Source organism: Orcinus orca, chromosome 2 (assembly GCF_937001465.1).
Source record: "Orcinus orca chromosome 2, mOrcOrc1.1, whole genome shotgun sequence".
In the NCBI taxonomy this organism is placed as follows: Eukaryota; Metazoa; Chordata; class Mammalia; order Artiodactyla; family Delphinidae; genus Orcinus; species Orcinus orca.
Genome location: NC_064560.1, coordinates 55162739 through 55190279, shown reverse-complemented (window position 1 = coordinate 55190279; position 27541 = coordinate 55162739). Strand labels below are relative to the sequence as shown.

The window sequence follows — 27541 nt, the reverse complement described above, 5'->3', positions numbered from 1 at the left end:
GTGCAAGGCAAGGCCTATGCCCCACTGCACAAGTGAGGGAAGGAAAACACAGTGGGGGAAAGTGCTTGTCCAAGGCCACTCATCTTGTAAGAGGCAGAACTGGAATCTGACCAAAGTTTGCTTCTACATCAAGGTTACTTTCCCTGACATTCCTCCAAACCCCAGGCTGCTCAGATCAAGGCACTTGTACCCACAAACATGTAATGAGGGCCCAGGCTGCCCTCCAGACTGGCGGGACCAGGAATCTCTAGATGGTCAGCAAGTAGGAAAGGGCAGGAAAAGCCCCACTGGGATACAACTGCTGTCACTAAGGCTGCTGCCACCATGACAGTATGACCTCTAACATTTAACCCTGCTCAGTCCTCAAGATTCAGTGGCCCAGGAGCCAACATGTAGCCTCCAGGCTCCACTAGGGCAGGAGAAAACGACCTGGTGCCCCTCATCTGATGGAAGATTCCCCAAGATGAACATTAGGGTGCTATGCTAGGGACCCCTAAATGGCAAAGATTCCCCCAATCTCTAAGGCTCCTGCCATCTCCAAAACTCTGGTGGCAAATGCAATGAATAACCTTTAGTCATCTCCTTCCTCTGGAAAGTTTTCTTTCTTTCTTTTTTAATTAAGGCTTCAATTAATTTAAAGAGAATTTAATCCAAAAGATGAGAGTAGAGTTGATGATGGCGTCAGGGAGCTGATGTTAATCAAAAGTTAGGAAAAAGATACATGTGAGCAATAACATCGTTGGATTCAAATTTAGTCCCAGAGCTACAACTGAGTCTGTGAGTGTGTCATTTGGACACATGCTATGTGTTGCACATACCCTTTTGTTTCTGCACGAGCCCAGGCACGCCACAGTGGTGTTGTTGCCTTTTGTTTTTAATCCTAGATTCGTTTTTAGATCCTAAAGCACAAAACGGAATTCAAGAAGTGTGAGGACTTCCCTGGTGGCGCAGTGGTTGAAAGTCCGCCTGCCGATGCAGGGGACACGGGTTCGTGCCTCAGTCCAGGAAGATCCCACATGCCGCGGAGCAGCTGGGCCCGTGAGCCATAGCCGCTGGGCCTGTGCGTCGGGAGCCTGTGCTCCGCAGCGGGAGAGGCCACAACAGTGAGAGGCCCACATACCGCAACAAAAAAAAAAAGTGTGAATTTACTTGAACCAAACTGAAAAAAGGTTTTATCAGCCTCTGCAAAATGCAGCTGCAGAATTCTCAACAGTTTTTTTTTTCTCTCAACAGTTTTAATTATAACACACTAAATAAATACAGTAAGCAACTCTTTGCTCTGAGGTTGAAATCTCTATCTATTTTTATCTTCAAGCAGATAACAGACCAGAAGGGAAAGTTACTACATTGTGAGTGGATTATTGAATCTACGCATCAACAACTTCTTTGACATTATTTTGTACTGCATGCTGAAGAAAATCATTTACCTGAAAATATTACTGTAAACAGACTAAGCAAAAAAATTTAAGACTTTTTAGAAGAAATTTTCTTCCCACAGGCAAAGAAAGAGTAAGCACATGAAAAACACTGCTGTGCACATTGTGCTCTCTCCATACAATGGAATATTATTCAGCCTTAAAAAGGAAGGAAATTCTGGGGCTTCCCTGGTGGCACAGTGGTTGAGAATCTACCTGCCAATGCAGGGCACACGGGTTCAAGCCCTGGTCTGGGAAGATCCCACATGCCGCAGAGCAACTGGGCCCGTGAGCCACAATTACTGAGCCTGCGCGTCTAGAACCTGTGCTCTGCAACGAGAGAGGCCGCAATAGTGAGAGGCCTGCGCACTGCGATGAAGAGTGGCCCCCACTTGCCACAACTAGAGAAAGCCCTTGCACAGAAACGAAGACCCAACACAGCCATAAATAAATAAATAAAAATTAAAAAAATATATATATAGTGTGCCAACAATAGAGATATATTCTTTCAAAAAAAAAAAAAAAGGAAGGAAATTCTGACACAAGTAACAACATGGATGCACCTGGAGAACATTATGCTGAGTAAAATAAGCCAGTCACAGAAACACACATACTGTATTACTTCACTCATGTAATGTCCCTAGAGCAGTCAAATTCACAGAGACAGAAAGTAGAATGGTGGCTGTCAGGAGCTAGGAAAGAAAGTTATGGGCAGTTATTCTTTAATGGGTGCAGAGTTTCAGTTTTGCAAGATGAAAAGAGTTCTGGACATGGATGATGTTGATGGTTGCACAACATTATGAATGCATTTAACACCACTGAACTGTACACTTTAGAAATGGTTAAGATGGAAATATAAAAAGGATCACACACCATGATCAAGTAGGATTTATATCAGGGAGGCAAGGATGGTTCGATATCTGCAAATCAATCAGTGTGATACACAACATTAACAAGGAAGGATAAAAATCACATGATTATCTCAATTGATGCACAAAAAGCATTGACAGGGCTTCCCTGGTGGCATAGTGGTTGAGAGTCTGCCTGCCGATGCAGGGGACACGGGTTCGTGCCCCGGTCTGGGAAGATCCCACATGCTGCGGAGCAGCTGGGCCCGTGAGCCATGGTCGCTGAGCCTGCGCGTCCGGAGCCTGTGCTCCACAATGGGAGAGGCCACAACAGTGAGAGGCCCGCGTACCACACACACAAAAAAAGCATTGACAAAATTGAACATCCATTCATGAAAAAAACTCTTATCAATGTTGGTATAAACTGTCACTATTTGCAGATGACATGATACTATATATAGAAAGTCTCCACCAAAAAAACTATTAGAACCAATCTATGAATTCAGTAAAGTTGCAGGATACAAGATTAATATACAGAAATCTGTTGCTTTTCTATAACTAATAATGAAATATCAGAAAGAGAAAGCAAGAAAACAATCCCTTTTAAAATTGCATCAGAGAATAAAATACCTAAGAATAAATTTAGACAAGGAGGTAAAAGACCTATACTCTGAAAACTATAAGACATTGATGAAGGAAACTGAAGATGATACAAAGAAATGGAAAGATATTCTGTGTTCATGGACTGGAAGAATTAATATTGTTAAAATGTCCATACTACACAAAACAATCTACAGATTTAAACCAATCCCTATCAAAATACCCATGACATTTTCCACAGAACTAGAACAAATAATCCTAAAATTTAAGGAACCACAAAACACCCTGAATTGCCAAAGCAATCTTGAGAAAAAAGAACAAAGCTTGGAGACATCATGGTCCCTGACTTCAGACTATACTACAAAGCTACGGTAATCAAAATAATATGGTACTGGCACAAAAACAGACACATAGATTAATAGAACAGAATAGAGAGCCCAGAAATAAACCTACACACTTATGATCTATTAATCTATGATGAAGGAGGCAAGAACATACAATTAATGAAAAACATTCTCTTCAATAAGTGGTGCTGGGAAAACGAAACAGCTATATTTAAAAGAATGAAATTAGAACATTTTCTCACACCATATACAAAAATAAACTCAAAATGGATCAAAGATCTAAATGTAACATCAGAAACCATAAAACTCCTAGAATAAAGCATAGGCAGAGCAATCCTTGACATAAATCAAAGCAATATTTGTTTTGGATCTGTCATCTAAGGCAAAGGAAACAAAAGCAAAAATAAACAATGGGACCTGAGTAAAATAAAAGCTTTTGCATAGCAAAGGAAACCATAAACAAAATGAAAAGACAACCTACTGAATGAGAGAAAATATTTGCAAATGGTATGACCAATAAGGGGTTAATATCCAAAATATACAAACAGTTCACACAACTCAATATAAAAAAAAAACAAAATTAAAGTTTTGAAAGAACTTTATTAAAAGAACCCAGTTAAAAAATGGGCAGAAAACCTGATGAGACATTTTTCCAGAGAGGACATACAGATGGCTAACAGGCACAGGAAAAGATACCCAACATCACTAATCATCAGAGAAAAGCAAATCAAAACCACAATGAGATATCACCTCACATCTGCCAGAATGGCTATCATCAAAAAGGCCACAAATAACAAATGTTGGTGAGGATGTGGAGAAATCCCTACACTGTTGGTGGGAATGTAAATTGTTGCAGCCAGTATGGAAGACAGTATGGAGATCCCTCAAAAAACTAAAAGGAGAACTACCATATGATCCAGCAATTCCACCCTGGGAATATATCAGAAGAAAATGAAAACACTAATTCAAAAAGATGCATGCATCCTTATGTTCATAGCAGCACTATTTATAATAGCCAAGATTTGGAACCAATCAACCTAAGTGTCTATCAACAGATGAATGGATAAAGAAGATGTGTCATATATATATATATATATATATATATATATATACACACACACACATATATACATATATATTTACATATATATATATCAATATACAATGGGATACTACTTGGTCACAAAAAAGAATTAAATTTGTAACTTTGCAGACTAGGATGGACCTGGAGTATATTATGCTTAGTGAAATAAGTCAGACAGAGAAAGAGAATGCTATCATTTATATGTGGAATCTAAAAAATGAAACAAATAAATGAATGTAACAAAGCAGAAACAGACTCACAGATATAGAGAACAAATTAGTGGTTACCAGTGGGGAGAAGAAAGAGGGGAGGGGCAAGGTAGAGGTAGGGGATTAAGAGTTACGAACTACTATGTATAAATAAACTACAAGGCTATATTGTATAGCACAGAGAATATAGCCAATATTTTATGATAACTTTAAATGGAGTATAATCTATAAAAATATTGAACCAGTATGTTGTACACTGAAATTAATATAGTGTTGTAAATCAATTATACACTCCAGTACAAAAATGGTTAACATGGTAATTTTTTTCTTTTTGTCAGAGTACTCTTTATTTATTATTTATTTTTATTTTATTGAAGTATAGTTGATTTACAATGTGTTAATTTCTGCTGTACAGCAAAGTGATTCAGTTATACACACACACACACACACACACACACACACACATATATATATATATATATATACATTCTTTTTCATATTCTTTTCCATTATGGCTTATCACAGGGTATTGAATATAGTTCCCTGTGCTATACAGTAGGACCTTGTTGTTTACCCATTCTACATATAATAGTTTGCACCTGCTAATCCCAACCTCCCAATCCATCCCCTCCCCACCCCCTCCCCCTTGGCAAACATAAGCCTGTTTTCTATGTCTGTGAGTCTGTTTCTGTTTTGTAAATATGTTCATTTGTATCATTTTTTTTTAGATTCCACATATAAGTGATATCATATGATATTTGTCTTTCTCTGTCTGACCTACTTCGCTTAGTATGATAATCTCTAGGTCCATCCATGTTGCTGCAAGTGGCATTATTTCATTCTTTTTTATGGCTGAGTAGTATTCCATTGTATATATGTACCACATAAGATGGTAAATTTTATGTTATGTATATTTTTACCACAATAGAAAAATTGAAAACAGGGACATCTCTGGTGGTCCAGTAGGTAAAACTCTGTGCTCCCAATGCAGGGGGCCCGGGTTTGATCCCTGGTCAGGGAACTTGATCCCACAAGCTGCACCTAAGAGCCAGCATGCTGCAACTAAAGATCCTGTCACAACTAAAAAAAAGATCCGCATGCTGCAGTGAAGTTCCCACACGCAGCAACGAAGATTTTGCATGCTGCAACTAAGACCTGGTGCAGCGAAAGAAAGAAGGAAGGAAGGAAGGGAGGGAGGGAGGGAGGGAAGAAGGAAAGAAAGAAAGAAAGAAAGAAAGAAAGAAAGAAAGAGAGGAAGAAAGAGAGGAAGGAAGGAAGAAAGAAAAAAACTGAAAACAAAATAAAACAAACAAAAAACCCCATGCTGCTCTGAAATAATTTTAAAGTGTAATTCTCCTCTTGACTTTCAGAAGAGCCCTTAGCAAGGGCAGAACTCTCCCTTTCTCACCTCTCCACAGTCGCCGGGGCCTTGGCACTCAGGCCATGAAAATGAAGACCCCTCCAGTCACCACCGCAGCTGGGTTCTGGGGACAGTGGGGATCCAAGAACAGAGCGCCCTGGTGTGGTCGGCTGGGGCCTTGGTGAGGGCTGCAGGTTGAGGGAAGGCCCGGGGGATTGCATATCTGCCCTTGGCCTCACTTCCCTGCTCTTCTCCTAGATGATTCTATCAGAAATGATTTGGGCCCAAGAATGGGCCTGTGATACCAACTCTGGGCTGAATTCCTCCCCTGCATGTGGGCATCACATCGTAGACCCCGATCTTCCGTAGCAGCGTAAGATAGGGAGGGCAAAGCCGGGAGCAGAGAACAGACGTTTCAGAGGTTCACTCACTTATTTTCAAAGTAGGCCACACTACCGATGAGAAAACAGGTGCACGGAGGTGAAGAGCCTTGCTGGAGACTGCGCTTCACCCCAGCTCTGTCTGACTCAAAGCTTTGAATTACATCATAATTTCTAAAAGAAAGGGTTAGGGAACCGTTGACCGTAACCACTTGCCTTGGCCAGGCATGATGATAACCGTTTGCCTGAGTTTTCTCACAATAGGATGTCCCGATAAAGAACTCAGTGCTGCCACTGAACACAGACTGGGAGAATTCGGGAGGGGCCGAAAGGAGGAAGGGAGAAGAAGATATGTCCAGAATCCTCCTCACTGGAATTCATCTTGGCTGAGCCATGTGCGAGCCACCAGGAAGGACCCTGAGTTAGAGTGATTGGCCAGAGACAACCCGGAAACTAAACCCATCACCATAAAACCCTGAGACTGCAAGCCACGTGGAGAGCCGTACTCCCGGCCTCCCTTACCTGTTGCTCTCCGCCCAGGCGCCCCTTCCCAATAAAGTCTCCTGCTTTGTCAGCACGTGTGTCTCCTCCTCCAATTCATTTCCAAGTGTTTGACAAGCGCCCACTCTTGGGTTCCCCTTCCTGCAACAAAAGGGTTGATCCTCACAATTATAATAAAATTAACAAGCAGCCTAAAGGACTTGTTTGGGAAATTCAGTCAAATGACTACATAACAAGGTTAACATCAAAGGCAGCCTCATTGAATGCTTACATTATGTTTTACCATACGCAGTTATTAAATCACTTAAAGATGTTTCAGGACTGAACGGGTTATTTCTCTATGATGCATTTCTAATGAAAGGAAACATGAACTATTATTATTCATTATAAAATGTAAAACAGGAGATTTCACAGCCAATCAAACCAGAGTTTAGAACTGGATCCTCTTGCACTTTCCCCCACATGATGATATGTCAAAGCCGTTCCCTTCTGCAGGCTTCTGCTGGCCTCTGAGCACCCTGGATCACCAGCTACGGGGTGCTGCCTGCCTGATCCGGCCAAGAACACACCAGGAACACGCCCCAGGGAGAGGCATCATCTTCCATGGGGCTGTTGAAAATACTGGGGCTTGTTGCCACGACCGCCTTCACCTACTCTAAGGATTTATCAAGTGAACAAAAATACATTAAAACTTCAGTGCTTGGCTTGGGGTTTTGAAGATCAGTGGCATCTATTGTTGGGATAGATCCTTGGGACTTTCCCAGATCCTATTGATTGACTGATTAATTGATTGTGGTACGGATGCCCGAGGGCTCTGTGCGCAGCCCAGCTCTCTCTCCGTTGCCAATTCTCCCGCAGATCCTCAGCTGCAGCTCTGGTTCTTGCCTCTTCATTCACACCATTTGGGACCTGAAACTTGTCTGTCCTGTGGCCCCGGAACCTTGACTGGGCAGCCTCTCCTGTCGGCCCCCAAGGAGGTTTGGCTGCCTTTTCTGATTGAGGGCTGCGTGACTGAACCACACAAAGTTGCTCTTTTTGTTGGCTATTTTTGTCCTGCAAAAAGCAGAGTTTCACATCCTTCACTTTCATACTTCTGGAGGAGTAAACGACCTGCTTTTGTTGCCCAATTCAGGGAACAAATGGTTCCTTCGTCAAAGAACTTTTGTGAGCCAAACAATGCTTGTTTGATGCCTGTTTCCTCTTCAGTGACATGTGTGGCACCATCACAGGAGGACCACATTCTCTCCTGCCTTCCTAGGGAGCTCCTGCCCTTTGTGTGACAAGTGCCCTTCCTCTGGGCAGCTCCACTGTGATGAGCTTTTTCTGAGGGTGCAGTGACAAGAAAAACGTGAAATATTGTTCCTGTTACCTTAAGTAATAAATCACAATTTCTTCCATTTTCTCTTTGGCTAAAAGCTTTACCCAACTTTAACCTTTCTTCTCCATTATGTAAATAGCAAAAAGAATGTGACGTGTGCACCCAAACTTAGACTGTTTGGAGCTGGAAACATCACTGACCTCTTTGTTTACTGTCTTAGAATCTTTGCAGCTGATAAATGTGTCTTCTTTCAAATGAACTGGAACAGATGAGTTGCCACAAAGCCTGGGTCTGAGCACATCGTAGGAGAATATGCAGCTTCTCCACGGCTGATGCCGGCCCATCTCATAGAAGCTCAGAGGCCCGGGGAGGCCAGCCCCAGCTGGTCCCAGGAGAGGACCATGGTCAGCTCCATATGCGAAATCTCACTGCCGGAAAGGGATTTGGGGTGCATCATATGAATACATACATACAATTATAAAATAAAAATAAAATAAGCAAAGAAATGGAGATGGAGGAGAATGAAGGTAAAAAGTTGAGGCCACGTTTTTCTTTTTGCCTATTCATATTTTGAGTTTTCTCACTTTCCTTATTGACTTGTAGGAGTTCCTTGTATATTCCAGGTCTGTGCTCTCTAGTGAGGTAGCCACTGGTCCCATGCGCCTGTTAGAATGACAATTAACTAAAATCCAGCTGCTCAGTCACACTGGCTGCATTTCAAGTGCTCATTAGCTGCCAGTGGCTTGTGGCCAGCACAGACCTGGAACATTCCCATGAGTGCGACAAACCTTCTCAGACAGAGTGGTTGTATCTATGAACCCCTTGTCAATTTTATTCATTTCAAATCTTCTTCCAGATTATTGTTTTCTGCTAACTTTGACTAAGACGACTTCACTGAACCACAGGTAGAGTTTTTAGATGGTCTTATCCCTCCTATTTTGCCCTGTCGTTGGTGCATTGAGGGTCTTGTTTGAATAGTCTCCTCCCTGAGGTCGCCAAGACATTTCCTTTGACCTTTTTGCATCTGTTATATGGTTTTACTTTTCCTATTTTTTTTTTTAATTTGTATTGGAGTGTAGTTGATTTACACTGCTGTGATAGTTTCAGGTGTACAGCAAAGTGAATCAGTTATACATATACACATATCTATTCTTTTTTAGATTCTTTTCCTATATAAGTCATTACAGAGTACTGAGTAGAGTTCCCTGTGCTGTACAGTAGGTCCTTGTTGGTTACCTATTTTATACACAGTAGTGTGTATATGTCAATCCCAAACTCCCAATTTATTCCTCCCTCCCCTTCCCCCCTGCTAATCATAAGTTTGTTTTCTACATGTGTGACTCTGTTTCTGCTTTGTAAATAAGTTCATTTGTACCCTTTTTTTTTTAAGATGTTGGGGGTAGGACTTTATTAATTTATTTATTTTAGCTGTGTTGGGTCTTCGTTTCTGTGCGAGGGCTTTCTCTAGTTGTGGCAAGCGCGGGCCACTCTTCATCGCGGTGCGCGGGCCTCTCACTATCGCAGCCTCTCTTGTTGTGGAGCACAGGCTCCAGACATGCAGGCTCAGTAGTTGTGGCTCACGGGCCTAGTTGCTCCGCGGCATGTGGGATCCTCCCAGTCCAGGGCTTGAACCCGTGTGCCCTGCATTAGCAGGCAGATTCTCAACCACTGCGCCACCAGGGAAGCCCTGTACCCTTTTTTTTTTTTGATTCCACATATAAGCGATATCATATGATAATTTGTCTTTGTCTGACTTCACTCAGTATGGCAATCTCTAGGTCCACCCATACTTTACCTATTAAGGTATTGAATCCAACAGGACTTTGCCTCCTTTACACAGTGGGAGGGAGGAATCCATTTACTGAGACAGGTCTCCCCATCACTGCTGCAAACACATGGGTCTTCTCCCCACTGGATTGGAGCGCTGCTGCTCTCCCGAGCCCGTCCCAGGCCTGCATGTGACTTGTTGGTCCGTGGCTCTCTCACGGGCTGCATCCACCTCTTTGCTTTTCCTCTGCTGGAGCACGCTGCCTTCTTGCTACGACTCTGTGGTGTGACTTCATATGGGGGTTGTGCCCTGCAACCCCTGGCTCTTCTTTTGCCAAAGTGTCTTAGCCATTCATGGACCCTACCCATCTACATGCATTTTAAAATCCATTTTGTGAGTTCCTCAAACATACATATCTATCTATCTATCTATCTAAAATTGGCAATACTAATGAAATACGCTCCTTTAATTTTAAAAGAGTGTATGTATGGGGCAAGCTCTGAGATCTCCTTTTGAACCTAAGAATGAAGCTGCAAGTGTTAACAGTGATTAAAAATCCATTCCATGGAGTTTCAATGACTCTGGAGCACCTGTAAATGCTCATTTCCAAAGCGCTTTGCTTTTGGAGGCTCCTAATGAAGGCAGTGTGTTGCCATGGTAACAGTTACTTTTAGTTAGTACTTTTTATAGATTTAAGGGTGACACCCTGCAGTCTCTTCCTACAAGTGAATAAATCTTAAGGCAGTGTGGTACTTCATTTAATGTAGATATTTAATGGCATAGAGTCGACTTGAAAGAACCAGAAATGGGAAATTTTGTATTTGATGTAGACACACGTTGTTACCAGGGCTACAACATTTTCATCAATTTTTTTCTTTTTTCTTTTTTTTTTTTTTTTACAAAATACAAGTTAATCTTTTTATCCAATGAAAGGTATTAAATATGGATTTAATAAATTATGGCTGAAATATATACGTGTGTCAGGAGTTTGCCCAGATCACTGTTTTTTACCTTGGGGCAGAATCCCCAGTTGCTGTTGGGAATCTGAAGACTTGAAGAACGGTGTCTCCTGACCTGATGGGGGGACGTCACAGGCGCCCGGGGAGGAGGGAGCTGGTGGGCCTGGGTTTGGATACTAGCTCTGCCCTTTACTGCCTGTGAAGGCCTGAGCTTCAGAAGATACGGTAACCCCCATCTTCTACTCTGCAGAGCAACATGATGACTGAAAGAGATCCATGTCAAAAGTGCGGACGGAAGGCAACAGAGAGTGGTCCTCGGGGGTGCCCAGCACCAGGGAACAGATTGGACCCTCTGTTTCCATGCAGGGGCCACGGAGCACAGAGGCAAGGCCTCGGACAGGGGGCAAGGGCCTGGGCAGAGGGCCTGGGGCTGGTGGGGTGAGGATGGTCAGTGAGGACAACGGGGCGGCGATCAGAGGCCCCAGTGTAGGCTGAGAGCTCTGTACTTTACACAGCAGCCAGCTTGGTGACCAGAGTGTGGCAGAGGGAAGACCTGGCAAAGCTAAGGGGCACAGAGAGGCTGCCACGAAGGCCGTGTGTGCCCCTGGCCCGAGGAGAGCAGGGGTGACGTCAGGCAGGGATCTGGGAGGGAGGTGACACTGTGAACCTCAGTCACCAAGAGGAGGCTCCTCTGGGCATGGAGAAGCAGAAGGAGTGGAAGGAGCCAGAGCTTATCCTAAAAGCTTTCAGCTTCTCTGATAAACAACTGTTTACAGAACAGCGACAAACATAACAATATGTGGTTTGAATATCTGACATCTGTCCTTTTAAAAAAAGTTTCAAAATGCATTTATGAGCATTATCTCATTTGGCTCCCACAAGAGCTTTGTGAGCTAGAACAGGCAGACTTTACATCCTTGTCTAAAATAGGAAGAGACCGTTTCTAGAAAAGTAACAACCGCAATGAAGGCAAAACAATTTCCAGGCCTTATTCTGTCTCCAAAAAAAAGAAAAAAAGAAAAAAAAAGTGGCTTCTTTTGCCTCTGTGGTTCCACATCATGGCCAAGGTCAGTCTCATATCAGTTCTCTGGGAATCAGGAGGAAATTGCTGAAGAATGGACACGCCCAGGAGCGGTCCCTTAGACTTCTCAAGGACAGAGCTGGTTGTCCAGATGACAGACCAGTTCATTGTGCAATGAAATGAAGTATACATGTCCTACAGGTGGTCAAAACAGGGTGCTTCCCAATCTATGAGCTCTCCCATGACTCACATGGGTGTGGGCTAAGGTTTTGGGACACCTACTGGGAATACAACTCAGCCTATCATCTGGGTCCATGTGACCTCCATCCCAGCTGCCGTATTGTGGTCCCTGATGTTTCCACTCCTCCAGTCCCCTAGGGAGTTAGGAGCTGCCCACACGGCCGCCAGTGACACCCATCTCCTGGTATTCATGACTTTGTGTGTATGGGCTGGACCAGTGACTTGATTTTGATGAACAAAATACAGCAGAGGTGATGGGGTGTCACTTTTGAGGGGAGGTTATAAAAGACTGTGACTTCCCTCTTTTTCATATACTCTGTCTTTCTGACCCTCCTCACACATTTGCTCTGATAAAGTGGAGAAGGTCACATGGCAAGAAACTCTGGGCAACCTCCGACTAACTGCCAGTAAAGAAGGCAGAGCCTCATCCTGACATCTCACAAGGAGCTGAATCCTGCCAACAACCATAGGAGTGAGCTGGAATTTCATTGTTCTCCTTTGGAAACTTCAGATGAGACCACAGCCCCAGCTGACACCTTGATTACAGCCTGTGAGAACCCCTGAGCTGTGTAACCCAGCTAAACTGTGCCCTGATTCCTGGCCCACAGAAACGATGAGATGATAACTGTGTTTTTTAAGCCACACACTTTGGGGTGATTTGGGGGTAATTTGTTTTGCAGCAACAGATAATTAATACACCTAGGTTCCAACACTTGGGGCTATGTTTGATCCTATCGATTACAATAAAGCATGTAGAAGTTCTCCTGCCCTTTTCTCAAGGCCCCTAAATTTATGCTTCTCTGGAATCTGAGGGAAGATATTGGGGAGGAAGATAATGCTTAGGAAGGAAAAGATCACTCCGTATCAGCCTCCAGGCACTCTTTCCTCTGCTGGACAACCACTTGTCCAGCTTTTTGCCTTCCTTGCTATTCTGCCTTGGACTTTCTATGTTCCAAAACTTAGCTTGAGTCCAGACTGTCTTCTTCTTCATCCTTGACCTGGATTCCAACTCCAGAGCCTGGGGTTGCTGGGGTTCTCAGCCTGACCTGGTCAGCAGATCTTTTATCGCTGCTGCATTTGATGGTTGGTCTTCGGTGTTCTCGTCCTCGTACGACACCCACACAGACCAAACCTCCTTAGCAGCCCTGCAGGATGGCCTGATTCCCCGCCCGGGCAGTACACTGCCAGGCCCCCGACTAGCTCCCAGTGCCCAGCCCTGGTGCATGGCTCCCTGACTGCTCTGCTCAAGCTTTTCATATCACTGACCTTCGCAGCCCCGCTGCCTTATAAGGCTCACACAGTCTTTCAAAGGTCTGTGCCAAGTTCTGAGCTCCTTCCTCCTGTCTGTCCAGGGGGGTGGGATGGGACTTACAGACGGGCCAGCTCTTCGGGGGAGATGTGAACGCAGCAGCTTCACGGAGAGTTTGGCACCAGGCCCGGCCACTCAGTGGCACCGCAGTGACTCACCAAGCACTGGGGAGTGGGGTGTGGTGTCAGAACCAGGCCCCAGGCCCTCTCAGCAATGATGAAGCAGACCGTTGACTTGGAGCCATGAAAACAGAGTAAAAGTTCCTTTTCCTGGCTTCCAGGGATTGCCGCAGGTGGATGGATGCCAGCCACCCACCCAATCTGTCCTCATCCTGAGCCCTCTACTCCCGCCACTTTCTAGTCCAGAATTCTTTACTTTACAAAATATTTAGTGGGACTTCCCTGGTGGTCCAGTGGTTAAGACTTTGCCTTCCAATGCAGGGGGTGTGGGTTTGATCCCTGGTCGCGGAGCTAAGATCCCACATGCCTCACGGCCAAGAAATCAAAACATAAAACAGAAGCAATATTGTAACAAGTTCAATAAAGACTTTTAAAATGGTCCACACCAAAAAAACAATCTTAAAAAAAAAATAAAGAATAAAAAAATAAAGGATAAAAAAATAAAAAATATTTATTGAATGGGTGAACCCCACAGACATTATGTGAAGCAAAATAATCTGAATACGAAAGACTAAATGCTGTGCACTTCCTTTAGATGGCATTTTAGAATAGGCAAAGTTCAGTAAAGTGAAAAAAAATCCTACTAGTTGCCTCTGGTTGGTGAGGGATTGTCTGACCAGAGATGTGAAGGAACTTTCTGGACAGATGGAGATGTTCTCTGTCACAGGGTTGGGGCACCACAGGTGTATTCATTTGCCAAAATCGTACAGCCAGCTTTGTGGTTCTGTCACTAAGTCATTTTGATAGATGTAAATTTTACCTCCAATAAAACTAAAAAATAATATTAAGTCAGGACAGAGAGTGGGTGGGTTTACAAAAGAAGCAGAAATGGCAGAATGTGGATAATTCTTGAAACTGGGTAATTGGTGCACAGAGGCTCATTACATTATTCTGTTTACTTTGAATATGCGTAAACTTTTCCATAATAAGGCACTGAAAAATTATCTACTGAACACATATTCTGTACGAGACCCTAAGCTAAATGACACGGCCCAGGCAGACAAGGCTGCAGATACAAAAAGTCAATTAAAGATGGAATTTTTACTTACAAACATTAAGTTTCTTGAAAGGGGGAAATGTGGAAAGAAATGCTGACCATTATTAATATCTTAAATTGTTATTCATTAACAACCCCTTAGTGTCGTTTATAATTTGCCACAGATATGTATGCTTAGGAGGAATACTAATGATACTCTCATCAGATCTATAGACAAAATTGCTCTGAGATATCTTGTTTCTTCCCACTTCTATACCTTTGTTTTTGCTCTTTCCACGCATGCTTGCTTCCCTCTATCCCTCCAAACCTATGTAAATTCCACTCATGATTTAGCAGCACTACTCAAAACAAGGGCCCAGGAAGATGCAGACCTTTTACCAGGGGTAAATCCACCTGCTGCTTCTTTCATCAAGATTGTCATGTTATGTTATCCTCATAAGAAGGAGGGCAGCAGAACTAAACATTGTGCTGGGTGATGTAGTTGATTTACATGCTGATTCAAGCTGGATTCTTAGAGCAGCAGCCAGCCCTGGGACCAACACTAAGGCAATGGTTCATCAGATTCACCTGGGGAGCATACAGGTCCACTAAAGCAGAATCTCTGTTGTGAGTTCACCACGTGATTCCAACACACAGCCAGCCGTGTGAACCAGTGATTTATGAACCGCATAAGTCACTTCCCCTCCAGGAATTTCTCTGTGCCGGCTCTGGAAGAGTTTTCTTTTATCCAACACCCTCCACATCGCTGACTTCCAATCTGCTGTCTAAGTGTCTGGGGCCTTGTACTGTTTCAAACCATCATGCTTGGTTTCTTCAATAAGGATATATGGATCTGTGTTTTTTTTTGTTGTTGTTTTTTGTTTTTTGGTTTTTTTTGTGATATGCGGGCCTCTCACTGTTGTGGCCTTTCCTGTTGCGAAGCACAGGCTCCGGACGCGCAGGCTCAGCGGCCATGGCTCACGGGCCCAGCCGCTCCGCGGCATGTGGGATCTTCCCGGACCGGGGCATGAACCCTTGTCCCCTGCATCGGCAGGCGGACTCTCAACCACTGCGCCACCAGGGAAGCCCGGATCTGTGTTTTTGAGGGTAGGGACCATCTTTTACTTCTTTGCATCCCTCCCAACACTTAGCACTATGGTACTCAGTACACATTTGTTCAAAATGTTTTTTTAGAAAATGATCAAGTATTTCCTTATTAAAACTTGCCTGGGGACTTCCCTGGTGGTGCAATGGTTGAGAATCTGCCTGCCAATGCAGGGGACACGGGTTCGATCTCTGGTCTGGGAAGATACCACATGCTGTGGAGCAACTAAGCCCGTGCACCACAACTACTGAGCCTGCGCTGTAGAGCCCGCAATCCACAACTACTGAGCCTGCATGCCGCAACTACTGAAGTCCACGCGCCTAGAGCCCGTGCTCCGCAACAAGAGAAGCCACCGCAATGAGAAGCCCATGCACTGCAACGAAGAGTAGCCCCTGCTCACCGCAACTAGAGAAAACCCGTGCACAGCAGTGAAGACCTAACACAGCCAAAAACAACAAAAAAAACACAAAGAAAAACTTGCCTGTATTCTTTAATTTTATATATATATATATATATATATATATATACACACACACACATATATATATATATATATATATATTCCTATGGTCTGAATGCTTATGTCTCTCCCACCAATTCTATGTTGAAATTCTACCTCCTAATACCTGAGGGTATTAGGAGGTAGAGCCTTAGGGAGGTGATTAGGTGCCCTTACAAAAGGGACCCCAGAGAGCTTCCTCGTCCCTTCTGCCACATGAGGAGACAGAGAGAAAACAGCTATCTATGAATCAAGAAGCTCTCACCAGACACTGAGTCTGCCAACACCTTGATCTTGGGCGTCCCATTCTCCAGAACTGTGAAAAATAAACTTTTGTTCTTTATACGCCACCTAGCTGAGGGTATTTTGTTATAACAACCCAAATGGATAAAGACATATAGATATCTATAAATTACTCAAGAATTCTTTCTCAAGGTTTTGAACTAAATGATTAATCAATACTGGGACATGCTTTTTCATGAAGGAAATACAGAAAGAGGTAAAATTTAAACATAACTTTTCAGTTATTTAATTTTGCAATATGCCAATTCAATGTATTTCCTATTTAACAGATTCTGTCTATATTATTTTGCTATCCGTCCTCACGCAGACTATTTATATGCTGAGTTGTTTGCAGGGGAGAAATTTGTTCTAATGGAGTTACTGGAAGTTGAGGTAAACCGACTCAGGCTTTAGAGAACCATCGTTCTTACCGGTTGACCACAAATGAGAGGAACTATATATACCTATTACAGATCAACACCAGAATGACCTTCACACATAATGGTGCAGAATTTTTTTCCCAATGAAACATGGAAAAATGTAGCAGCCCAGAGTGAAGTTGCCTTCAAAAGCTCTCTGGAGCGAAACCACTGTGTTCTCCTGGGTGACAGAGCCCAGTACTAACGTCCATCAGAGAGGCTCCTAGGAACGGCTTCCATTAAACAGTGTATTAACCAGAGCCTGGTTGCTTGTACCACACTGATAAAGACAAAATTCATCCTCTCTACCAAAAACATACTTGCCATACAAGACTTAGCAATGAAAATAAACAAAAGCTTTAGATGTCAACTACAGATACCACGAAGAACGGTGAATTTAGGTTTTTGTTAATGCTCATTTGTCTTTGCTTTTAATTGCTTAGTTGGCTGCAAAAAGTGTCGTTCACATTCCTTTACAATATTGTTTCACTTGAAGTTAATTGTGAAAGAAAAGAGAGAATTAATAGCACTTCTCAGAAGCCCACATGTTATTTAACCTAAAGAACTTTACATCAGAGATTTCAGTATGAGTCAAAGGCCATCATTGCTTCAAAATAGGGTGATTTAGCAAATTAAAGTTAGGAGAGCAGTAGATAGTGCTGATGAGAATGGCAAAAACGCATTAAGAGTGATTCATTCCTTGAAGAAAAGAATCACTGTCAATGCCAAGTTTAAACACTGTGGAATTTACTAACTATTGCAGAGCACCACCTAGTGGTGATGATATAGCTCCATCCTGGTGTTAAAGGAGGACTGGTTTACCTCAGCCTGAAATTGGCAAATCCAGGTCCATAGTGGATGACACACACCATGACTGTAAACTATCAAAAAGGTGAAAGGAGAAAGGCATCTTTTATCACTCAAAATTTGTTTAGGGTGATGAAGTGCATTAATATAGATAAGGTAAGCAGGTTCCAGTAGCTTATATGAAATTTTAAAATGTTCCAGGGTCTCAGACATGTCCAATATGGATTCTCAGTAAATTTTGTTTTAGGATATTGAACAAGTACTGTGGTTACTTTTCTCACAATAATTACTGCAATCTGTCTTATCTGTCTTGAGTTATACCATAGAATATTGAGTACTGCTTTGTTTTTTTCTTACTCTGAACAAGTGTAATTTGTGCATTTCTTCAAGTGCAATCTGAAAATCAAATGCTTTTGACATGGTAGGTGTCACAATTATCTTTATTTAATGAGATTTATGGAGGGTGAAAAAAATGTTTAAAGGGATAGTTGTTTCTATGACAACTTGAGGGCATAGCTGAGAGTATTATGGGTAATTTGGACACTTTCTGATCAAATTCAGATATAACAAGGCACTTACACTTAGTTTACCAATATTTCTAATTATAAGCACATTTTCAGACATATGGGGCTCACTGTATTTTAAACATAGACAAGATTCAATGTGAATCTATCATTTTTCTCTTGCTTCAAGCCTTGTTTTATAAAAGAGCCATTGATTTGTTTGGCATGGGTAAACCTAATTTAATCTATTAGATGTCCTTCTCAACAATAAAGGGTCTGAAGAAAAAATGTTAATGACTAGGCCTGAAATTATTTTTAAAATTCACAATGTTGTCTATTCTATTTTGCTTACTGACTTAACAAATCTTTAAACAACCTTCATGTGTATTATGGAGATATAACTTATACCATACAGTGATGTGATTTATTGAATGTGAGAGAAATTCTCACATTCAATCTTAATTTCCTTAAAAAGAAGAGAACAGGTTACAGTGTTTAAATAGTGAATGCTTTTGTAAAAGAGCAGCTAAGTGCAGTCTTTCTCACAACTACTCAACTTTAGTGGCAGCATGAAAGCAGCCATAAACTTTATGCAAATGAGCAGATGTGCCTGTTTTCCAATAAAGTTTTATTTACAAAAACAGGCTGCGGGTTGGATTTGGTCCACTGCCATACTTCACTAACCTTGATCTCTATCATCAGTGGGGAAATTGGTATTTTGATGCATCTTATTAAACCTCTGTTCAATATTTTTTATTATTTATTATAACAAATATTTATTGAGCACCTACTGTGCTCCAGGCACTGCTCTAAGAACTAGGGATACAGCCGTGAACAAAATAAAATCTCTATCCTCACAGAGCTTGCATTCTACTGGGAGAAAACAAACGAACAAAGAAACAAAACATGCAATGCATCAGGGAGTGCTTGAAGAAAATAAGGCAGAATGAGGGATGGATACTTCTAGAGGTGGGAGTGGCACAGTTCTAGAAGGAGTGCTAAGAAAGTCCTCCCGAGAGGTACAGGTACGTGAGGGTCAGAAAGAAGCCGCCCCACCCCTCTGCTGCGTAGGGGGTGTTGGCGGCTGTTCCAGGGAAGACAGGAGGGTGGAGTCCTGAGCCAGGAGGAGAACCAGCCAAAGGCTGATGAGCCTGCAGCCCTGGGGGAAGGAAGGGAGGTATCCAGGGGCCAGGGCCAGGGCCTCCAAGGCCATTTTGAGGAGCAAGGACTTTATCTTGGTGTTATGGAGGCCCCTAGGGGCCTTTAAGCCAGGCAGTGACTGATTGACGCATTTATAATCTGTCTCTCTCTGCTGTGGCACCATGGGTTGTGGGTCCAGGACCAAGCAGGGCGGGTTAGGAAGCCCCACAGCCTCCAGGTGCGGGTGGTTGGACTTGGCCGCGTGGTGAGGAGCAGTCAGATCCCGGGAACAGCTGGGGCTGGGACGTGGGATGAGGGGAAGGGAAGCCAGGGCGACTGTCCAAAGACTTTGGACAGAAGTGCCATTTGCTGAGCCCTAAGCAGTCGTGGGCATGGCACTTGGCAGGGGCCAGTTCCCAGGTGCTTGGCTAGCATCGTTTGGGTTGCCTCTTAGGCTGGAGGCAGCGGATGGGACTGGGCTTCAGGGAGGAGATGCCAGTTGGGGAGTGATGGGTAGAGGCCCACAAGGTCATCAAGAGAACCACCAGGACCGGGATCCCGCGGGGGAGCAGGAAGAGTGGGGTGGGAGGGGGGAGCGCATCCGGGAACAGCCGAGGCGAAGGCCAGGGATGGAGAGGGGCGGGGAGCACATCCGGGAACAGCAAGGAGAAGGCCAGGGATGGAGGGGGGGGATCTTTATGGGAGGGGCAGGGGGAGGGAAGCGGGCTGCAGAATAGGTTCAAGAGGAACCGGGGTGTGTGTGGGGGGGCGGTGAGGAAGCCAAGCCGGGTGTGTGGAGACCTGGGCCCAGGATGGGCAAGCTTTCACCTCACTGCAGACCAAGCCGTGAGCTCCGTCCCAGGCTGTGCTGGGCTCTGAGAAGGAAAACGTGGATGTAAAAGATTCCTTTTTGTGAGCGTGTGTGCTGGGGGGCCGGGGGGCAGGAGAGGTGTGAGGGGAAACAACCCATCTATTCTGAGAAGCATGAAAATAGGGGCCAGAGTGTGTGGAAACAGAGCTGAGGGTCCCATCCCCGGGGAGGGTCACATCCTGGCTGCCCAGGTGTGTTGCTGGACAGTGGAGGAAATTTTAGAGTGAGATTCCCAAGGGCTTGATCAACGAAAAAGTGTGGACCCCACATGGGTGGTTTGGCCGTTCCCAATCCACAGTGAGGCCTGGTGGGCAGGAGACCTTCCATCTGTAGGTGTAGGTGTTTCCTTCCATCGGTAGGTGTGCTAAGAAGCAGGCCAGCCGAGTCTTGGGGCTTGCATCCCGCACACACCCTGTGAAGGAGGAGCGCCAGGTCCTTGGAAGCCGTGGGCCTCTGGAAAGGGTACAGAACCAGGGGCCTGGAGCCAGTGCCTTCAGCCCTGAGCCTCAGCTCCTAAACCTGCCACTTGGGGATAATCGCACTTTGAGGTGTGGGGAGAGGAGTTAAGATAACGCATGGAAAACGACTGTGCCCCGAGGGGGCTTGTGGGTGTGTGATGAGAGTGTCCTCAGAACTCCGCGGGAGCATCCAGACCCACCTGAGAATTATGACCTGACGCCAGAGGTGAGGCTTGTCCCTCATGAGTGAAATATTTAGGTATAGGACACGCCCAGCATTCCTTTCCGTTCATCCCTCATTGTCCCTTTTCAATGCATTTAATGATTGTAAACAGAAACACAGTGTCAGCTGGGCTCCTCCCCGCCTCCGGCGGCCTCATCCAGATGCAGCCTGCCTGCTGCCTGTGTCTGGGATGCCATCTGGGCGTCCTCAGGACTGCTGCTGCCTTCTCACGGGTGGAGTCGCAGGTCCTGGATACTGTTGCCTTGGTGAATTCACAGTGCTGTGTGTGGGTAGGGGGGGAAGAATCTCTGATTTAGTCTCTGCTCTTAAACATTGAGGTTATCCCTGATGAGGCTTAAAATTAAGACATCCTCTCTCTTTCGTTGTCTTTTTCTTCAGTATATGTGTCTGTGAGCAAGGGGTGTTCTTTTTTTGGCAGGTGAATGAACAGAAAAAGGAGAAAAGCACACACTTGCTGTGTCCAAGTCAATCCCCTCTCTCTAGCCCTTCACGGAAGGGAGAGAGAAACATCACGAAGCATGCGGGGTACTTTTTCTGAAATCAGGTCCCAGGGCTGAGTGGGAGGACCCACTTCCAGGGCCTCCACTCCAGCCTGACTTCTGCGCTGGGGTAGAGGTCCTGCTCCAGCCTCCTCTGCCGAAGGTGAGCAGGAGGGTGAGGGGAGAACGGTGACCCCACCGGGCACAGAGCAGGCCCTTCGCCACAACCGCTGTGCAGCAGACGTACGCGTGGATGAAATGTCTTCTAACAGTTGGTGGAACCCAAGTTGATTTTGCTGCTAGTGTGGCAAAACTCAGACAGGAAAGACACTTTCCCCACCTCCTAATAAAATCACATAGTGCATCTCTAACTTATTCATTAATTCACAGAACCTGGATATAAATTTGGGGAGAGGAATGATCATATTACTGCCCTTCTCAAGAGGCATATTTAGGAGCTGGCCATACAGGTGCTTAATAATACCTACTGTCATCACTATTGTGATGAAATAACCTAATGAGGTGTATTTTTCACAGGACTCTATTCAACATGAGTAGGAGATGATCAATTATTATTTTAGACCAGTGTTTCACAGATGCAGAAAAATCGACATATTATAGGTTGTTTTCTAACGCAAATAGGATTTAGGTTATGCACGTTGCAGGTTAACCTAACAGACATAACTATTGTTCTAGAATGTAGAGCATGTTTATCCAATATGTAGGGCCATTTTAACTCTTTAAATCATGGCAAGATACAGTTGGGAGTCTGCAGAAATTGTTAGCAATAAACAGTGAACACAGAGGGAGTGATGATAAAATGATAAACCAACACAGACAGAAAGTCCAGTGATGGCCCAGCGGGGAAGGTTCTCCACATGCTCTCCAGCAGGGTTGGGGGTACCCCGTTTAGAATTTCAGGCTAGGAAAGGACAGTGAGGTCAGAGAGAAGACAAGCAATGCGCAGAAGGGAAGAACAGGTCAGGGGAGGCTGGTGAGAGCATAGGTCACGGCTCTGGAGAGAAGGGCCAATCTAGAGATATGGGTGGGGTCGGCCGCAACTTTTCCTCGGGAAATGGCTAAAGTCATGAGCTCAGTCTTCAGCTCAGAAGGGCCTGAGGCTGGGGGCAGGGGGAGACGCACCTAGACCACTCCAGGGCACGTCTCGCCCCACGTGCACCTGTATCCACACAGACATGGCCCTGGGGAATGGAGGAAAAAGAGAAGGTGTTGAGCCTCCCCAGGAATCAGGAAAAGCCAAAGCCTTAGCAGCTCAAAGAAAGCACGACCGCAGGGTGGCTGCTTTGGAGCTCAGAGCTCCCGCTCTCTTGGGGTCTGACAAGAAGTTATGACCCAAGGACCTTCTTTCCATCCTTACATTACCCCTGGGTGGGGGTCCGGGGGCAAAAAAGGAAAGGGAGACAAGAAAGAAGGATCTAGGCCTCAGGGAAAGGCAGGAGGGGTCAAGAAACCATAATCGAGACGCTGTGTTTGCACACAAGACAGAAAGTCGAAACCAGGATGTTCTACTGATCGTATTAACTCAGTGCATGGGCCTCAGGCCCAGGGGGACTGAGGGCGCAGAGTGGCCAGATGCACAGAGGAGATGCTGGCAGCCCCGGACTGGACCGTTGTCTTAATCGGAAAGAGAAGCCAAGAGGAGGACGCAGTGAGCAGGCGGCCGAGTCTTAGCATGAGTTGAGCGCCAACAACATGCCGGGCACAGAGTAGTCTGGGCACAAAGAGGGAAGAATGGATCAGGAGAGGCTGCTTCATGCATTTTTGTGCATTTAACCCTCTCTCCCCCCAGTACTTGATGAGCCAGCTACTGTTTATTATTCTCGTTTTCCACAAGAGAAACTCAGGGATGGAGAGGTTAAACAGCTTGCCCAGGGCTACACAATACTTGGCGATGCTTATTTTTATGTGTGAACTTGTCTAGGCCGCGGTGCCCAGGTGTTTCGTCAAACACCAGTCTAGACGTGGCTGTAAGGATATTTCTTAGGTGTGATTAACATCTAAACCAGTGGACTTCGAGTAAAGCAGGTTACCCTTCCGTAGTGTGGGTGAGCCTCACCCAATCACATGAATAAAGAATAAAGACAAAGCCTTCCTGAAATAGAAGTAATTCTCCTTAAGATTGCAACATAGAAACCTGCCAGGGTTTCCAGCCTGCTGCCCTGTGGAATTCCGACTCAAGCCTCAACATCAAGTCTGATCTGGATTCCCACCCTGCTAGGGCTTGCCCTGTGGGTTTTGGACTTGCCAGCTCCCACAAATGCACAAGCCAATTCCTTAAAATAAATTTCTCTCTCTCTTTCTCCGTAGGGGTGTGTGTGTGTGTGTGTGTGTGTGCACGCGCGTGTGTGTATCCTTTCGCCTTACTGAAAACAAGAAGTAGATGGGGAATGAAACAAAAATCACCTCTTTGACAAACACTGCAGGCATCTGCCGCTCTGGATCCTGTTCTGGGAAGGGCTGGGATGCCTGGGGGCCGGCCTTGGGCCTGCTGGACACAGCTGGGAGGACACTGCGCTCTCCACAGAGGGGGCTCACCTGCAGGAGGAGTGTTCATCACAGGGAACCCAAGCCCACCCAGGTCAGTCTCAGGGACCCCGGAGAGCTTTGCCCCAAGACTAAATGGGTTCTCCACGCAGCCAGAAAAAGGATCAAAAGCAGGATGTATACTTTCCAAGTGAATAGACTATGATAATGAGGCCCCAAGTACATATTTAAGTTAATAAGCCCTATGAATGGAAAAATCGATTACATACGCTAATTAAATACATTAAATGTTGGCCTGTGTACTTTTCCCACAATGCTTACTAATTATCACAATGTAGCTATTTATAAGCAAGCCATAAGCAAATTAAAGAAAATGGATGGTTTACATTTTTCATGCCTTTTGGAGGGGGAAGGATTTTGCCTGGAGTAGAAACCATTTTGACAGTTGCGTTCGGTTCTCGGTTTATTCAAATCCTTCCCATCAGGGTCTGTATCGGCAAGAAATAGCCGTGAAGGCTGAGCACAGTCCAAGTTTCATTGTAGCGCATAACATACGTAACCTGTGAGCCGGAGAAGCAGACGAGGGCCACTCATATTAGAATACTTCCAGAACGTCCCATAAAAAGTTCAAAATTCAGGGTTTTTTTGAGGGGGAAAGCATTAGAACACATTTTAGTGGATCACTGCACAATTCTTATTATTATTTTTTTTTTTGGCTGCGCTGTGTGGTTTGTGGGATCTCAGTTCCCTGACCAAGGATTGATCCCAGGCCACAGCAGTGAAAGCCCGGAATCCTTCCCACTAGGCCACCAGGGAACTCCCCACTGCATCCAGGACATTCAGATGTTAGAATTTTACCACTGAAATGCAGAGTTATCCGGGAGGCTCTGAAAGTGCAGTTCCCAATAAGGAACAAAACCCTGGGGCAATTAGGAGCGTGCTTCCATGGCATCCAGGGTCTGAGATTCATGTGCTCTCCAAGAACCATTTTTCTATACCGTGGAACAACCCAAGAAGCCACACAGTGGCCTGGGCACATCCTCGAAGATATGGGCATCAGCAGAACGATTTGTAAATGGTCAGGGGTCAGGGTGAAATCAGAGCTACACAGGGAGGAAGAAAGCGGAAAAGAAAAACATAGGACTTTTCAAAAGCTGCAAACACACGCAGAATGTGAACATACTTGTTAAATAATTGAAGACTTTCTCGATCCTCAGTCTCAAGGACACTGCTAGGTTCGGGCTGAGTTCCAACCCTTGCTTTTTCCTCTGCAGCAGCTACATCTTGCAGGATCCTGCGGGTCTGCTCTGCATTGTAACATAAACAGGAATCACAGTTCTGGCAAGACGCTCTCCCACTCATCCCTGCCTTGCTTCCCTTCGCTAAAGTCATCTCTTGCTGGAGACATGGCCGTTTCAATAGGGCAGAGAAGGGCAAACAGGATTCAGGCCACACTTTTCTAAACAAACGCCTGTTAGTTCATTGACATACGGATGATTATAAGTCCTTCAATTGCTCCTTGGGGCTGGGAAGAAAGGGCGTTTTTCAAAAGCCCATGTCGGTATTTTTCTGAGCACAGGGCTTTGGAGTAAATAAATACTCACATTCCTTGCAATATGTACAAATGGGTTTCATGCAAACAGAGAAGAAGGAAAAGGAGGAGCCAGGATCCCTTTCAAATGTGGCTTCTCCCGAGCTGCTGACCCAGGACCCCCACGGCCTGTGCGGGTTTGGGAGGCAGAGGCACGTCAGGTTCGCCAGGAAAGCTCATCTTCTTCCTCTCTGGGACCCGACTGTGATTTGGGGCAGCAGCTTTACTGCACGCCCGATTCAAAGCCTCTGAGACTTCGTTCCCTACAAGCCTCTCTGTCCCACCTCCCATCCGTCACAAGACGCCATCTTCCCTAGCAAAGAGCTGATGTAACACCCTCCGTGGGGCCCCTTCAGCATCCAAGGCCACCTGCCGACCTCTCTGCCCCCCCCCCCCCCCCCCCCCCCCGCCTGCACCGGCCCTCGCGCTCACGTGCTCCTGCTTTGTCATGTCCCCCTCCCCCTCCCGCTCCTGGAAGGCAGCCCGCATCCTCCCGGCGGTCACATACCTGCCAGGTGCAGGCATGTCGTGATCTGTGTGGCCACAAGGAATCGCATCGCGGTGGAAGGGTCCACCCAAGAACCGGGCTGAGCGAGAGGCTGACTCTGCTCACACTTACATGGTCCTTCCAGTTCTAGATCCTGCCTGTTCTCCCAGTGCACCAGGGTGGGAATAGGAGAAACGCAGTGCCCGCCTTTAAGGGGCCGTAGGGATGAGCCTCTCGCCCTGTGTGTGGGGTTCTCCCCCGTAGTTAGGGGTGTCAGGCACTCTTTTCATCTCTATGGGCACAAATGACCTGTTGTAACAACTAGTGCTTCCGCAAAGAACATTAAAATGTGGACACAGGGACTTCCCTGGTGGCCCTGTGGTAAAGAATCCGCCTTCCAGTGCAGGGGACACGGGTTCTATCCCTGGTCAGGGAACTAAGATCCTACATGCCGCGGGGCAGCTGAGCCCGTGCGCTGCAACTACTGAGCCCAGGCGCCACAACTACAGAGCTCACACGTTCTGGAGCCCGTGTGCCTCAACTAGAGAGAAGCCCGCACACCACAAAGAGCCCTCACACCGCAATGAAAGATCCCACGTGCCACAGCTAAGATCTGATGCCGCCGATAAATAAATAAATATATTTTATATATACATATATATATGTATAAATGTATATATATATGTATATATATATATATATATAATACGGCCATAAAACATAGGACACTGTAGTGCTCCTGGGCCCTGGGATCTCATTAGCTGTTGATACTGAGTGAAATACAGTAACTTCATGCCTCCACCTTTACACCAATTAGATCGTTTTGCCTTCGCAGATGCTGCGAAGCATAACTGCTAACTTGGATCCTTTCCCGTGTGGTCACCCTGGGACATATTTGTTTATAGTATGTATGTCTAGTGATGGCAGCTGGCCTTGTGTGTATTCTAAGGATGGCAAGACCTCCTAGGCATTTACACAGGCTGATTCTACCCCCATACAGCGAGAGGAGATGGATTTCCTTCTGAAGGGAGGTGTCGTGATAGCCCATCATAAAGCAGCCCCTCCTGGGCACCTACAAAGGGTGAGCCCCATGGAGCACAGGTAGGTCAACCCATGCTGGAAGGAAGTGAACCTCTGCAAAGAACTTACAGAATAGCCCAGAATTATACCTATGGAATCACCTACAAAAATTACTTTAAAACTCTAAATTCTGACTGTTGACATGAAATTCAGGTAGCAAAAGAAGTTGAACATTTTAGAATTTGATTTTTGAAAAATAATCTCTCCAGTTAAATTCTGATAATGCTATTGCTACATTTTTTTTTTACAACTTTTAATTTTCAAGCAGTTTTAGGCTCGAGTAGAAGTTGTAAATATAATACAGAGAGCTCCCATGTACCCTTCACTCTGCTTCCTCCAATGATAATGTTTTACATAATCCTAGTTATGTATTGAATAATGAATCAACCATTCAAACCAGAAAACTGATATTGGCACAGTACTAACCTATAGACGTTATTCAGATTGTACTAGTTTTTACATGCACTCATTTTTTTGTGGGTTTTTTGTGGTTCTTGTATAGTTCTATAAAATGCTGTCGTCAGTACAGATTTGTGTAACCACCACCACAATCAGATTAT

At 45.0% G+C, this 27541-nt stretch overlaps 1 protein-coding gene across 10 annotated transcripts in view; it reads right to left on the bottom strand.

The window, feature by feature from the left end:
* TJP1 (tight junction protein 1) overlaps positions 1 to 27541 on the bottom strand; it is a 343097-nt gene that overhangs the window by 298403 nt on the left and 17153 nt on the right. For 7 of the 10 annotated variants that reach the window (XR_007475411.1, XM_049705658.1, XM_049705651.1 and 4 more), the window contains exons 2-3: positions 25007 to 25130; positions 6763 to 6882 (exon numbers count right to left, since the gene is read on the bottom strand). Coding sequence is in view for 9 of the 10 variants with exons in the window: in XM_049705658.1 (XP_049561615.1) it covers positions 6763 to 6882; positions 25007 to 25130 (244 nt within the window). In the remaining variant the exon portion in view is untranslated. Of the gene's footprint in view, positions 1 to 6762; positions 6883 to 24209; positions 24384 to 25006; positions 25131 to 25922; positions 26187 to 27541 lie in introns of those variants that run through there. The other 3 variants (XM_049705653.1, XM_049705655.1, XM_033403030.2) reach the window with 3 other exon arrangements.